At 44.6% G+C, this 15,544-nt stretch overlaps 2 protein-coding genes and 1 long non-coding RNA gene across 3 annotated transcripts in view; 1 reads left to right on the top strand and 2 right to left on the bottom strand.

The window, feature by feature from the left end:
- Positions 1 to 15,544, bottom strand: part of LOC310636323 (pantothenate kinase 3) — a 143,500-nt gene that overhangs the window by 41,221 nt on the left and 86,735 nt on the right. The window lies entirely within an intron of this gene.
- Positions 683 to 5,130, bottom strand: LOC310634491 (uncharacterized protein). Its single transcript, XM_083352908.1, has 2 exons — positions 4,564 to 5,130; positions 683 to 2,882 (listed from the first exon to the last, which is right to left on the bottom strand). Exon 2 carries the CDS (start codon positions 2,872 to 2,874, stop codon positions 1,939 to 1,941), a length of 936 nt encoding a protein of 311 aa, XP_083209034.1. The 5' UTR covers positions 2,875 to 2,882; positions 4,564 to 5,130; the 3' UTR covers positions 683 to 1,938.
- LOC310633535 lies at positions 5,330 to 13,856 on the top strand. Its single transcript, XR_014491020.1, has 3 exons — positions 5,330 to 5,431; positions 10,672 to 10,790; positions 13,554 to 13,856. It is a non-coding gene; the product is annotated as an uncharacterized lncRNA (long non-coding RNA).

Here is a 15,544-nt window from a genome sequence, read left to right as displayed (position 1 = left end):
AACTAAACACTGTCTCCCTTCCAAAAACAGCACCACTTTTCCAAGAAAACAACTACACTTATTCATTCACCTAGGTCAGGGGTAGGCAACCTTGGCTCTTTTATGACTCATGGACTTCAACTCCCAGAATTCCTGAGTCAGCTGACTCAGGAATTCTGGGAGTTGAAGTCCATGAGTCATAAAAGAGCTGAGGTTGCCTACCCCTGACCTAGGTTCACACAGTTCATTTAACCATAATGTATAAAAGTTGTGGTGGCACAATGGCTAGAATGCAGTATTGCAGGCTCACTCTGCCCAGTCAGAAGTTCGATCCTGACTGGCTTAAGGTTGACTCAGCCTTCCATTCTTCCGAGGTCAGCAAAACAAGGATTCTAATCATTGGGGGCAATAGGCTGACTCTGTAAACCAATCACAGAATGCTGAAAAGCATAAAGCATTGTGGGGCAGTATGTAAGTCTAATTGCTATTGTTATTGCTAGTAAACAAGTCACCAATGTCTGGGTTCACACACCATCCTAGGTCAAAAGCAAACAAATGTGAAGACTTGGTGTAATGTATGTACCACATTACAGATAATCTTTGACTTACAACCATTTGTTTAGTAATCAAACGTATAGCAGCACTGAAAAAAACGGACTTATGACCAGTTTTCACATTTAAACCATTGCAACATCCCCATGGTCACATTTCAGACATTTGGCAAGTGGCAAGTTCATTGTTCCAGGATCATGTGATCACCATTTCAACCTTCCCAGCCAGCTTCCAACTTCTGTGGCCCATGAACTCACTAAAATTAAAGAAAGCTAGGTCTTATTAGTGATTAAGTTGGGGGTCAATTCTTTTTATTTTGCACATCATCTTCCTTGTGGATTAAGTAAAAACTGTTCAGGTTCACACATTGGCCTACACTTTTGGCAGCCAAGTAAAACAACTTTATTTATCATATTCTGCCTTTCTATTTATTCAAAACTCAAGCGGCTTAACCAGCACAGGAGCTACAGCAGAACTGAATCAGACATTTTAAGTTTCAACAGTATTTTGAACTATGCCTCATGATTGACTGGCATTTCTTGATGACTATCCTAAACAACTGGAATCCCCCAATGTGTGACTTTGAAAAAGCCCCTCTCCAATTGTTACTTAACTTTCCGCAATTTTCGTATGTTCGGCTGCCACAATATGTTAAAAATTAGTATTTTGCAATAGAAAGTAAGCGAGTAAAAGTATGCAAATATATTTTCTTTCTGTTACATTATTCTGGGGAGAAAGAAAAAGATGCAAGTTTCCTCGTTGCAGAATTTGAACTTAATGCATTTTATTCATCCCACGCTTAGAGAAAAATTTTAAAAATCAGGGGCCTTTTAATAATGAAATCCTTTCATACAAGACATAGAATACAGGTAGTCCTCGACTTACAACCATTCATTTACTGCCCAAAGTTACAACAGCACTGAAAAAAGTGACTTATGACTGTTTTTCACACTATCGATTGTTGCAACTTTCTCGTGGTCACATGATCAAAACTGGATGCTTGGCAACTGGCATGTATTATGACGGTCACAATGTCCCGGGGTCACGTGGTCACCTTTGGCGACCTTCTGACAAGCAAAGACAATGGGAACCCAGATTCACTTAACAACAGTGTTACTAACTTAACAATTGCAGTGATTCGCTATGAATTGTGGCGAGACAGGTCATAAAGTGGGACAAAATTCACTTAACAACTGTCCTGCTTAGCAATGGAAATTTTGGGCTCAATTTTGGTCAGACGTCAAGGACTACTTCTACATCCTTTGCTATCTTATGTCTGTTTTTATCTTGGCCTTCCTTACTGCAAACATTTGGACTTTCTAAGAAGATTTCCAGAATAAGCCATATATTTGTCTTTTTTTTTTAAGCATCTTGAGTAGCTAATCAGAATCCCATCCACTACATTTCCTACTGAGAATAGTTTAAAGATGTCTCTCTTTCATGGATTTTCTGATGTTTTGTAAGATTTGAACTTGCACTAAAATTTCTACCGCACTCTGTGCACGTGTAAGGTTTCTCTCCTGAGTGTACTCTGTTATGAGTGATCAGATGTGAATTGTTACGGAAAGTCTTCCCACACTCAAGACACGTATAAGGTTTCTCTCCAGTGTGAAGTCTCTGATGACTCACCAGGACTGAACTGTAAGAAAAGCTCTTCCCACATTCGGGGCATTTGTAGGGTTTTTCTCCCGTGTGGATCCTCTGATGGATCACAAGGTGGGAGTTTTTGTTAAATTTCTTGCCACAGGCGTTGCACTGATAGGGTTTTTCTCCAGTGTGGATTCTCTGGTGTATGATGAGGTCTGCACTGCGGCAGAATTTTTTGCCACACTCCAGACACAGGTAGGGCTTTTCGGTCATATGGATTCTTTGATGACTCCGGAGGCTAGACCTCAGGCTAAAAGTTGCAGGGCAGTCAGAGCAGTTGTAGGGTTTTTCCCCAGTGTGAGTCCGGAGGTGCATGACCAGGGTTGAGCGTCTTCCGAAGCTCTTCCAGCACTCCTGGCACTTAAAAGGTTTCTCACCGGTGTGGGTCCTCTGGTGACTCATCAGGGTTGAACTCCGACTGAAGCTATTCCCACAATCAAAGCATTTGTAGGGTCGCTCTCCTGTGTGAGTCCTCTGGTGCAGAATCAGATTCGAGCTGCAGCTGAAGGTTTTCCCACAGTCAGAACATATGAAGGGGGGTTCCTGGGAGTGAGTCCTCTGGTGCCTGTTGAAGTTCAAGATCTGATTAAAGTTCATGTTCTGCACTTCTCCAAAGTCCTTCGAGTGGGGATTGTGCTGCTGTATCTTCTCCTCTTCTTCCTGTTTAAAGGTCTTCTTGATCTCCTGGGTCAACATTTTAACAGCTGAAGAAAAAATAGATGAAAGTTGTTATTCTGTGCTAGGAACCACCACAGTGTGATCTCTCCAATCCCACATTTCCTGATTTCAAAGGATCTTGAGCATATTTATGCTTTCACAACTCTGGAGACTTGTTCTTATCAGGCACATACATTGTTTAGGTGACATGGGATGCGGCCAAAGTAGCAAATGACAATTATTCTGTAATTTAACGTACATGAAAGTCAAGGTGGATGTCAGCTGTTGGAAATGCGAGAGAGTAGAAATCTGTAAGACTTAGAAGAAGGGGCCCATAGGAACTGGTTTATAGATTGGGAATATAGGTAGTCTCAGAAAGTTTTATTAAAGTCTTGAATAGGATAAAGTACTGGTTTTATGTAACTGTTTTACTATAACAGTTTTAATGACTGCCAGTTTCTTTGTGAGTGTTGTCAAGCTACACCAGGGGTGTCAAACTCGCAACGTCATGTGATGTGTCATGACGCATCACGACTTTTTTTCCCACTGCTGGCAATGGGGTGCACATGATGCATCCGGCCTGCGGGCCAGCAGTTTGACACCCCTGAGCTACAGGAAGTGGTATTAATACCCACATGAATCTGTCTGTCTTTAAGACCATCCATTGTGTCCTAATGTTGAAGGGGGCTTTCTCTGTGACAGCAATCAATCTGCAGAATTCACTGTCTCAAGACATCACATGATTTCTTCTCTGCTTGCATGTCACCAGCAACCCAAAATGGTTTGTTTAAACAACTTGAATGCTTTAGGCTTTTGTTGACACTTTACCGCCTGTTGGACAATTTAATTTACTGCCAGTTGGTCTTGTCTGTTTGTAGTGTTTTGATGCTCCTGTTGTTGTCAAACCCAGGTACCCCTTATCTTGTACTTGGGGATCTGGTTTTTCCTATCTAATGCAAAACTCTACATTTCTTCCCACTTAAACTGTTCATGTTTCTCAGATGCTATTGAACACTCAGTCCGTCTTCTGCGGTATTAACTATCCTTTGCAACTTTGTGTCATCTGCAAATGGGATGAGCATCACTTCTAACCCCTTGTCTAAATAATTTATGAAATGTGGATGAGCTCCAGGCACGAAGTCGGAGGTATTCCACCATTTACTTTTTTGTGACATAGCACACTGTGGCAATCCAACCACTGCACTTTTTAAATCATGATTTATATTTTATTTAATTTATATTCCAGTTTTATTATTTTCAGCATACTTAATACTCCTTCCTCCTCCTATTTTCCCCACAACAACAATCCTGTGAGGTGAGTTGGGCTGAGAGTGTGAAGGATCCAAGGTCGGCGGGGCTTTCATGCCTAAAATCACGCTCCCAATTCCTAGCCTGGTGCAAAACTGGCTGTCCTCAACATTGTCCAACAAATCGCGGCTTAGGGAGATCAACCTCCTGAAGGGGTAGAGGGTCAGACTCGATTTACAGAGGGCTGTAAAAAGCACTATGAAGGGATATATAAGTCTAAGTGCTATTGCTATCTTTAAAATCCCTCCCAATCTTTACATTCAATGATTCTGGGAAACGCGCAATCCCAGAATGTTGATTCCTTCTTTGTATCCAGCCCAGATCAGATTGGGAAAGCGGTATATGTTTATTTATCATTCTCCCTCTGCTTTCTCCCCATTTCCGGATAAAACCCCATTTTCTGCCCAGCTGACTCCTTACCTCTTAATCGTTGGTGTTCGACAACCGCAGTCCGTCTGCACAACGGCGCAGGAAGAATTTAATGGCTGCCGCGGCCCGTGGCCAGTTCTCACTCCGGTCGGGAAAGGCGACGCCGCGGGACTCCGAACCGGCCTGCTCGGCTGGGGCGTAGCACTGCAGCAGTTGCCTCCGAGGTTTCCGTGCAGCCTTCCCAAATCCTTGCCCGAAAAGCTCAGCTCAGCCGCCGATCCTTTGGGAACACGGCGATGGAAGGGACGCCTGGCCGCCCTTCGCCTCCTTCTCGATATAAGCCGAGCCCTCTGCTGGCCGCTGCCCGTCTGCCCAATTTGACACTCGTGGCTGCGCTTCCAGATCCAGGGGGCGAATCCGGTTCGCTAATGGAAAGACAGGACCGATTAAGCGTGGGACGGATGCAGAAAGACGCCTTGCATCCGTAAGGATCTATAATATGATGGCGTGGTTTCATTTTTCAAATCCTTTCCTAAGCACGTTTAGCGGAATTCATCAATATTGCAGTTACATGATCTATCACAACCTCTAAATCTTTTTCCTGCCCAATCAGGGACATCCCAGAGCTATCGCTCTGTAAGTGAAGTTTGGGATTTGGGGTCAAAGGTATGTTGCTTTATAATTCAGGGACAGGCAACCTTGGCGCTTTTATGACTCGTGGACTTCAACTCCCAGAATTCCTGAGCCAGGCCTGCTAGCTGAGAGCAGAGAGAGCAGTGTGAGGTCGTACAGAGGAGCAAAACGTATTCCGCTTCCGGAGAATTTGCACGGGCGGCGTTTCTTTGCGCGCCTTCCCGGGGAAGGGAATTCTCGCGCGAGGCTCGCCGACCTTCTTCTGACGTCACGCTTCTTGCAGCTGGTAAGAATAGATCGCAATAGATCGAATAGGGCGAAAGGAGATTCGCTCGAGGGCAGCCGCGTTCCCAAACACGAGGCTTTCTAGGAACAAGGAATGAGTGGGTCAGTGCAATCGAGCCCTTGCCTTGGCGGACAGATGGGGAGGTTGGAAGAAACAGAGCCGCTTGAAATAACTTTCCACCATCCTGCATCCCGAGGAAGTTTCCTCCACACTGATGCCGTGAAATGCACTGGATTTATATTGTTTAATCACCCAGCTGGGGAAATCTGCCTTAGATGTTACAAAAAACCTTTAGCGGAGATAGAGTCCCCCAATCATCTTTGTTGCTCTTCTCTATACCCTTTCTAGAGTCTCAATATCTTTTTTACATCATGGTGACCAAAACTGGATGCAGTATTCCAGGTGTGGCATTACCAAAGCATTGTAAAGTGGTATTAGTACTTCACATGATCTTGATTCTATCCCTCTGTTAATGCAGCCTAGCACTGTGTTGGCTTTTTTGGCAGCTGCAGCACACTGCTGGCTCATATTTAAGTGATTGTCTACTAGGACTCCGAGATCCCTCTCACTGTTACTACTATTGAGCAAGGTACCACCTATACTATACCTGTGCATTTGATTTTTCCTGCCTAAATGTAGAACCTTACTTTTTTCACCATTGCATTTCATTTTGTTAGATAGTACCCAGTGTTCGAGTCTGTCCAGATCCTCCTGTATTTTAAGCCTATCTTCTGGAGTATTGGCTATTCCTGCCAGCTTGGCGTCGTCTGAAAATTTGATGAGTTCCCCATCTATCTCCTCATCCAAATCGTTAATGAAGATGTTGAAGAGCACTGGGCCCAGAACAGAGCCCTGGTGCACCCCACTACACACTTCCTTCCATGTAGATGCAGTTCCATTGAGGACCACACGCTGAGTACGGCCTGTCAGCCAGCTACGAATCCATCTGGTGGTGATGCTATCTAACCCACATTTTTCTATCTTATCAAGTAGTAGGTTGTGATCTACTTTATCAAATGCCTTACTGAAGTCCAAGTAAATTATATCTACAGCATTCCTCTGGTCCACTAATTTTGTCACTTGGTCAAAGAATGCAATAAGATTTGTCTGGCATGATCTGTTTTTGACAAACCCATGTTGATTTTTAGTGATGACGTTGTTTGCATCAAGGTGTTCACTGATTTGTTGTTTGATTATCTTTTCCAGAATCTTCCCAGGTATTGAGGTCAGGCTGATAGGTCTGTAGTTTCCTGGATCTATGTTTTTCCGTTTTTTGAAGATGGGAACTACATCAGCTCTCTTCCAGTCCTCTGGTAGTTCTCCAGTGCTCCAGGATCTTTGAAAAATATAGTTCAGTGGTTCTGAGATCATGTCTGCCAGTTCCTTGAGAACTTTGGGGTGTAATCCATCTGGTCCTGGTGATTTGAACTAGTCTAGGCTGGACAGGTGTTCACTTACCATTTTCTTGCCTATCTTAACTTGCGTTTCTATTCTGTTTTTTATGGCACTGGTTTTGGTAGGTTGGACTGTTTTTTCCCTTTGTGTAAAGACAGATGCAAAAAATGAGTTAAATAGTTCTGCTTTCTCCCTGTTGCTTGTCACCTTCTTGCCACTTTCCCCCACTAATGGACCAATCATTTCCTTAACTTTTTTCTTGTTTTTTATATGTTGAAAGAAGCTTTTTTTGTTATTTTTGACTTTGGTCGCAAGCCTTAGTTCATTTTGAGCCTTAGCTTTCCTCACTTCATCTTTGCAGGCACGGGCTATTTGCTGATATTCTGACTTAGTTATGTGCCCCTCTTTCCAATTCTTATACTTGTCCTTTTTATCTTTCAATTTATCAGAGAGTTCTTTATGCAGCCATGCTGTTTTCTTTTGAGAGCTGTTATTTTTCTTCTTTGTTGGTATTGTACTAGACTGGGCCTTTATTATCGCACTTTTCAAAATTTCCCAAGCTTCTTGAGTTGTTTTCCCCTTTAGGATTCTCATCCATGGAATTCTTTCCAAGGTCTCTCTAAGTTTATTGAAATTAGCTCTTTTAAAGTCTAAGACTCTAGTTTGGCTGTGTTCTATTGCTTGTGCTTCCAGAATGTTGAATTCCAATATTGCATGGTCACTTCCCCCCATGGTTCCTGTGGCTTCAACATTTTCTATCATTTCATCTGTGTTTGTGAGAATTAAATCCAATATGGCTAATCCCCTAGTTCCCTTCTCTACTTTTTGGGAGAGAAAGTTGTCTGCTAGGTTTGTCAGGAATCTGTTTGATCTTCCACTTGGTGCAGAGTTTGTCTCCCAGTTGATATCAGGGTAATTAAAGTCCCCCATTACTATTGTGATGTGCTTCTTACATACCTTAGTTAGCTGACTAGCAAAAAGTTCATCTATTTCCTCTGCTTGGTTGGGCGGCCTATAGTATACACCTATGGCAATGTCATTTTTCCCCCTTTTATATTGACCCAAATACATTCAAATTTACAGTTTTTATCGTTGTGCTCTATTTCTATAGAGATAAAGTTATTTCTTATATAGAGAGCAACTCCACCTCCTCTTTTGTTTAGTCTGTTTCTTTTAAATAATTTAAATCCCTCTAGCTGTGTGTTCCATTTGTGGGTTTCGTCCCACCATGTTTCCGTAATGGCAACAATATCATATCCTCCCGCATTTACCTGAATTTCTAGTTCACCCTGCTTACTGTTCATACTCTGTGCATTGGTATATAGACATTTGAGTCCTTTATGGCTGACCCTGTGTTTACTTGCTACATAACTTTAGTGGTGCCTGAGTTCCCCTATTTTCTTAGATTGCTGGGGACAGTGATGTTCTGTATCAATTAACTCACTGTCCCTGTTGTTTAGTTTAAATGTTCCTCCAGAAAAACTGTGAATTTATTGCCAAGTAACAGTCCCTTTCTTGGATGGATGCAGACCATCTCTTTTATACATTTTTTCATTGTACCAGCTACAGACATCGTGACTAATATAACCAAAGCCTTCTCCTTTACACCACTCCTTTAGCCACATATTAAATTCTGTTATACGCTGGCCTTTTCTATTTTGCTCCTTATACACTGGTAAAACCTCTGAAAAAGTAAGCCTACAGCCTATTCTGCTAAGTTCCTGCCCCAAGCTCTGGAAATCATTCTGCACAGAGAGTACATCTTTTTAGGACAGATCGTTGGTGCCAAGATGTACAGTATCCTCTACATCACAATCCTTGCTGGCATCTTTGATTATTTTAGAAATACGGTTCTTGTCCCTACTGGCAGTAGCACCTGGAAGACACCTGACCTCTTTCAAAACCTCTGTGTCCTTTCCTAAATTTACATCCCTTATAATTGAATCACCAACCAGAAGGTGGCTTCTCTTTATGGATGCCTTTCTGTTCTTGCATGACTGATGTGTAATATCTGATTCGCACTTCTCCCTACCAAAAACAAGTTCTTCATCTTGGACCACGATCCCCTGCTTATTTGAGTTATCATCACAACTACCCTGATCTGTCTCCTTAGTGTCCTTATTAAGTCAGAAAGGGCACTGTATCTGTTGTGTAGGGACACATCGAAAGCTTTGTGTTTATGGTTCACAGAGCTCACCCTGCCAGATCCCACGGTTGTCCACACTGCCCTTCTCCTGCAGGATCTTTGTGGTAGAGAGGGCTGATAGCATGGAGGCTCAATAGGGTAGAAGGGCTGAACTGGACATCTAATTTCTGCCTGAAGAGCACAGATTACAGACCCTAGATAAGTAATCTGTCCTTGTAGACTAGTGTTTTGTTTACAGATAGGACAGTTTCCAAGTTTGAAAAGGGTACTGTGAAAGACAGCTGCAAAACAAGTGTTGCACTGAACTAAGCCAGACATTCTTAGATACAAGGAATCTCAGATGCACTTGTCCTGAATGGACCGCTGCTGTTTTCGATCTTTAGTTATATAATTCGTGCGCTGTTAGGCTTGTGGGCCGCTACTTTTTTGGTTCAGCCTTTCCAAAACTTACAGAATGCAGCACTTCCCAGCAGCTCTGAGCAGTTGAAATTCTGCTGAAAAGCGATGGAGATCAAATCAGGGCCCCAAATGCAGTTCAAATACAATGCAAACCAATCAGGGCCCTAGCTACTTTTTTGGTGCAGCCTTTCCAAAACTTCCAAAACTTTCCAAAACTGCTCTGAGCAGTTGAAACTAAAAGATCTAGCAAATGCATTTGCACAATTTGTTAAACTTTATTGTATAACCAAGGTTACTTCACAGTTAGGTGTTAGTGGCACTCAGCTGACTGTGGCTGATGTCTGAATGGGTGGGGAGCTCTTAGGGAATTCCCAGATTAATTGGCTAGATGTGAAAGTTGAAAAATGAAGAAAGTGAAGTTCACTGTCACAGCATTGTCAAGACAGTTGTGTGGAAGAGATCACCAGGGGTCAAGTTTGATTGGAGGAGATTTATTGTACCAACCCAATCCATTTGTTTAGTTCATTTTGTATTTTGTAAATTCAGAAAATGGGTTAATTAAAAAACCAAGTTAGTAGGTTGTGTTAACATAGCCACACGCTGGCTGAGGAATTCTGGGAGTTGAAGTCCACAAGTCATAAAGGGGCCAAGTTTGAATACCCCTGCCATAATCCCATGATTTACATTTGGATGCTGGACAGCTGGTTCATATTCATTACAGTTGTAGTGTCCCTGTGTCATGCAATCACCTTTTGTGACCTTCCGACAAGCAAAGTCAATGGGGAAGCCAGATTCATTTAACAGCCGTGTTACTAATTTAACAACTTCAGAGATTCTCTTAACAATTGTGGCAAGAAAAGTCATAAAATGGGGCAAAACTCACTTAACAATTTCTCAACTCACAAAACAATTTCTCACTTAACAACATAAATTTTGGGCTCAGTTGTGATCGTAAGTTGAGGACTACTTGAATAATCAATAGAGGACAACTGTAAGGGTACCCTTAGCCGAGGGACTTGGTTTTCCCTCCACACAGCATTAGGGGTAGAGAAGATTGATCCACCAAAATGCATACAGACAAAAGTTAATATGTGCATATTTACATGTACAGGCTGCACTTGTACAAACATAAAAGAGATGGCAAGTTCCGCAAAAGATATGGGGTTGATTAATTTTTTATAATGTGGATGTTAGAATGATTCTAACTTTCTTTAAATTCTGTGTTGCAATGGTTGCCCATGATAAAAAAAACAAACCTAAATTATCCTCACATTTCTCCACTGTGCTTGCTTTATACTAGGACAGAAATTTTATTCAGAAGTCTTCAGAAATTGTGATTCTCCCACTATTCTGCATTCAGAATTGCAGGACAGAATTCTATAAACCAGTCCCACACACTTGTCACAACCAACTTGTAAGGTAGGTCTCTAATTAGGACTACCAATACAATTATGCGTTAGTTAATACAGTATTCTTTATTACAGCCGTGATATGCCCCACCCTACGCATTAAAAACATTTCTTCCAATTTCCCTAGAAAATTGTCGTTCTAGATCACAGGTCGGCAACCTGCGGCTCCAACGGGCAGTGGTGCGCGCGCACCTCTCCAAATGGAGAGTGGCACCGCCCGTTTGGAGAGGTGCACGCGCACCTCCCCGAATGGGCGGAGGTGCGCGCGCACCTCCCCAAACCTTTGGAGAGGTGCGCGCGTACCTCTGCGCGAATGGGCAGCGGTGCCGCTCTTTCAGGAAGCCCGCCGCGGCCCGTCTGTGAAGCTGCCGAAAGCGGCAGCTTAGCAGAAGGGCCGCGGCAGCTTCCGCAAAGAGCGGCGCCCCTGCCCATTCCGAGAGGTGCGCGCGCACCTCTCCGAACGACCGGAGGTGCGCGCGTACCTCCGCGCGAATGGGCAGCGGTGCCACTCTTTCAGGAAGCCCGCCGCGGCCCGTCTGTGAAGCTGCCGAAAGCGGCAGCTTAGCAGACGGGCCGCGGCAGCTTCCGCAAAGAGCGGCGCCCCTGCCCATTCCGAGAGGTGCGCGCGCACCTCTCCGAACGACCGGAGGTGCGCACGTACCTCCGCGCGAATGGGCAGCGGTGCCGCTCTTTCAGGAAGCCCGCCGCGGCCCGTCTGTGAAGCTGCCGAAAGCGGCAGCTTAGCAGACGGGCCGTGGCAGCTTCCGCAAAGAGCGGCGCCCCTGCCCATTCCGAGAGGTGCGCGCGCACCTCTCCGAACGACCGGAGGTGCGCACGCACCTCTCGGAATGGGCAGGGGCGCCGCTCTTTGCGGAAGCTGCCGCGGCCCGTCTGCTAAGCTGCCGCTTTCGGCAGCTTCACAGACGGGCCGCGGCGGGCTTCCTGAAAGAGCGGCACCGCTGCCCATTCGCGCGGAGGTACGCGCGCACCTCCGGTCGTTCGGAGAGGTGCGCGCGCACCTCTCGGAATGGGCAGGGGCGCCGCTCTTTGCGGAAGCTGCCACGGCCCGTCTGCAAAGCTGCCGAAAGCGGCAGCTTTGCAGACGGGCCGTCGCCATCAGGCAACCGGGAACCGGTTCCATCTCATTTTTTAAAAAATGGCAGCCGCGTGCGTCCGCGCATGCGCAAAAAACCTTTTTGCGCATGCGCGTGCATGGACACACGCACGCGGCTCCCTCTTTTTTTAATTTGTGATGGAACCGGTTCCCAGTGGCTCTTTTTCTTTTTTAGGTTGCCGACCCCTGTTCTAGATGATTCTACAGAGAGAAACACCTGCTAAATAGGATGACGAGCATATTTTATATTCAGGAGCTATTTTTATTATTGTTGTTGTTGTTATTTGCAAGATCCCAAGAATGAGGGAGACTAGAACTGACAGTGATTCCCCTTTTCTTTTTTCTCCACTTCAGATCTTTTTTTCAGGTGGCCAAAAGCCTTAGAGATCCATCTGAAAAACAATTCTATTTTTGTACGGTCACAAGTGGTGGGGCTGAGGAGACTCATGTGTGTTACAGCTGGGATTGAAGCAGATAATTTTGCACCGTAACTCTAGCATCAAGTCTCTGCTCTGCAGGATCCATGGATCTAGAAACAAATATTAGGAAATATGTAGTGCAGACATGTCAAACACAAGGCCCGGGGGCCAGATCCGGCCTGCGAAGTGGTTTCATGTGGCCCGTGAAGCCATCCTGGAAACAGTGAGGGAACAGCCCCCCACTGCCTTGGCCCTGGCCCAGAGACCCTCCTTCTGCCGGAGACCCTCAGATCTGTCCCACTCCTGCCCAGGCCCCCATAGGCACCCTTGATGCGAACGATGTAGAGCTGGCCACGCCCACCCAGTAGGCCATACGCAGTCTAGCCACGCCCACCCAGTAGGCCACGCCCACCCTGGCCATACCCACCCGGTCCCCTGAGGGCAACTGCCATGTTGATACAGCCCTCAATGAAATTGAGTTTGACACAACTGGGAGACTTTGTTTCTGTAGGATTGTCACCAATCGAACTCAGCTCTATGGAGGGTGGACAGTGTTGAGATGTAGGTGAGGGGTTCTTTGGCTGTTTGCTTTTCATTTAGTATAAGATTTTGTTTCTGATCACTTTAAATCTACTCTTAATTCTAGGCAGCTGAGTGAGAGAAAGGTGACAGAACTATGCTAGGTAATAGGTTTATAGAAAAAAATGGAGAGGTTAAAGAGAGAGTAATGTTAAGATGTGACCTGGATGTTGAACAAGTAAAATCCAAGATTGGAATCTGGAGATTAAACTTCCTGAAATATGTCCCTATAATCATTAGAAGTTAAGTTTGCTTCAAAGAAAATATTAATCTATATCTCTACACCGTCTTATTCACAATTGGGTAGAGCAGAGGCAGTGCTTTTTTTGTAAAAGAAAAATGTGCCGGAACTCACATGTCATACAACCCGCCTTGCCTACCCTACAAGGTTCCATCCAAAAAAAGTGCCGGAACTCCGTTCTGAGCGTTCTATGAGGAAAAAAGCCCTGAGCAGAGGTAATCGTACCCTAATACAAACTATATATTTTGGATGTAATTCCTCTCAATCTCTTGCTCTTGACCTGGCTGGATGAAGCTGACAGGACTAAACCTGATTGCCTGAATATGGGAACTAAGGGAATGCGCCAGTGTAATTCAAACTAAATTGGCTTTCTGAATTTTTGCCAATAAAGTCCTTTATCTGAATTCTCTATCTTGGCAGGAGATCCCTTTCTGGCAGTGTCTAAAGGAGCAAGAGAAGATTTAATGACCTTGACTGAAAGCTAATCGAAGAAAGAAATACTTTAGTCATTCTAGCCAAAACATCATCTTATTATTCTTTGGAAAACAAAGTCATATTTTACTGATTCTTTTTTTTAAAAAAAATTTCATGCAACCCTTCTGCAAACACTTCATTTTTGTTCCACTTCAAAAGAAAAAAAATCCAACGTAGAGGGGAGTGGCTTGTTACCCATTTTTGGTACTTAGAATTACTTAATGATTGGTGAAGAGATTCACCCAGGGATCCCCCAATGGGAGAAAAAAGCTTGAGATGCCCCAATCTTGGGGAAAACCTTTTGGGCAAGTCAGATCATTCTGAACCTCATCAAGTCTGCACCGCAGATAAGCTGTATAAATGCCTGGAATGTGGGAAGTGTTTCGCTCACAGTAAGAACTTCAGCACCCATCAAAGGATCCACACTGGCGAAAAACCTTACAAATGCCCTGAATGTGGTAAAAGGTACGGGGCCAGCTCAACTCTGAGTAGACATCGGAAAATACACATGGAAGAAAAGCCTTACAAATGCCCAGACTGCGACAAAACTTTCAGTTACAAAGCAGATCTCATCAAGCATCACCGTGTTCACACGGGGGAGAAGCCTTATGTGTGTGCCGACTGTGGGAAAAGTTTTAGTCAAAGCTCCAATTTTGTTACTCACCAGAGAAGCCACACGGGGGAGAAACCTTACGAATGTCCTGACTGTGGGAAAAGTTTTACTGTGAGCTCGAGCCTTATCGAGCACCAGCGTGTCCACACAGCTGAGAAGCCCTTCTTGTGCCTGGAGTGTGGGAAAAGTTTTAATCGCAGCTCCCATCTCAGTGTGCACCAGAGGATTCACACAGGGGAAAGGCCTTTTCAGTGCCCCGATTGTGGGAAAGGCTTCACCATTCTCTCCACTCTCAGTAAACACCAGAGAATCCACACAGGAGAGAAACCTTATAAGTGCCCCAAATGTGAGCGGAGTTTTCGGGTGAGCTCCATCTTGACTCAACATATTAGGACCCACACGGGAGAGAAGCCGTACGTTTGCTCCGAGTGTGGGAGGAGCTTCAGTCAAAAATCGCCTCTTATTGCTCACCAGAAACTTCACCGTCGACAGAAAACCCGGTAGGTGAGGGTGGGTCAAGGACTGGACCAGGTTTTGAGTGTCCATGCTACAGAAAAGGCAGGCTGGGAGAGTTGACCAGTTTTATGGAATGAAATGGGTAACTTAAGCCACCGTAGGCCTTAAGGTTTCCATTTTGCCTCTTCATCTCCCAAACCCTCAGAACATTCAGAACAGGGGAAAGTAGGATTGGCCCCATCTCATCACAAAAATAGTTCTCGTGGTCTGATGTAGCCCATGGCTGTACTTTTTGCCTACAACCCAGTAACCTGCAGGCCAAAGTAATCCTTAAAGACAAGAGAGAGAAGGATTGAAGGGAACAGAATTGCTCATCCAACTGCTACTGGGCTCTATCTTTCGGGGCAGGGGCGGTGGGGGGGAGAGAGAAGGAGAGAAAGGAACTTGTGTTTTTTAAAATTTCCTTGACTTTCCCTTTGGTGATGGCCTCTTGCCGGACCCATGGGAGAGAGGGGGCGGATGTTAACTCTGCATTGTGTTTCTGAGAATGGAAGATCCTCCTCCATCTGCAGACTTGTATAGAGCTATAGAGACCCCAAAGGTTTCTCCAGAGGGTGGAAAGTATCACCTGGCATTAGACTTCCTCCTCTGAAGGTCAACATACTTTTCTGCTCTTGGAGGTGGTCAGAATTACAAGTGGGCCCCCTGGAATCATTGAACTCCAGAACTTCAAGCTAAGAAATGGTTGATTGTGGTGATAATAGTTTGGGAAATGGAAAATTGTAATCTGCTTTTCTTTTTGACCTATAGAGAAGTGTTGCTTGGCTAAAAATGGCATCTTATCTTATTGTTTTAAAGCACATTTACG

This window comes from Vipera ursinii, assembly GCF_947247035.1.
Source record: "Vipera ursinii genome assembly, chromosome: 2".
Taxonomy (NCBI): Eukaryota; Metazoa; Chordata; class Lepidosauria; order Squamata; family Viperidae; genus Vipera; species Vipera ursinii.
This window is presented reverse-complemented; position numbering and strand designations above follow the sequence as displayed.

What these genes read in the sequence shown, in the direction of transcription:
- LOC310634491 (XM_083352908.1), bottom strand. Translation starts at nt 2,874, where the DNA reads ATGTTGACCCAGGAGATCAAGAAGACCTTTAAACAGGAAGAAGAGGAG.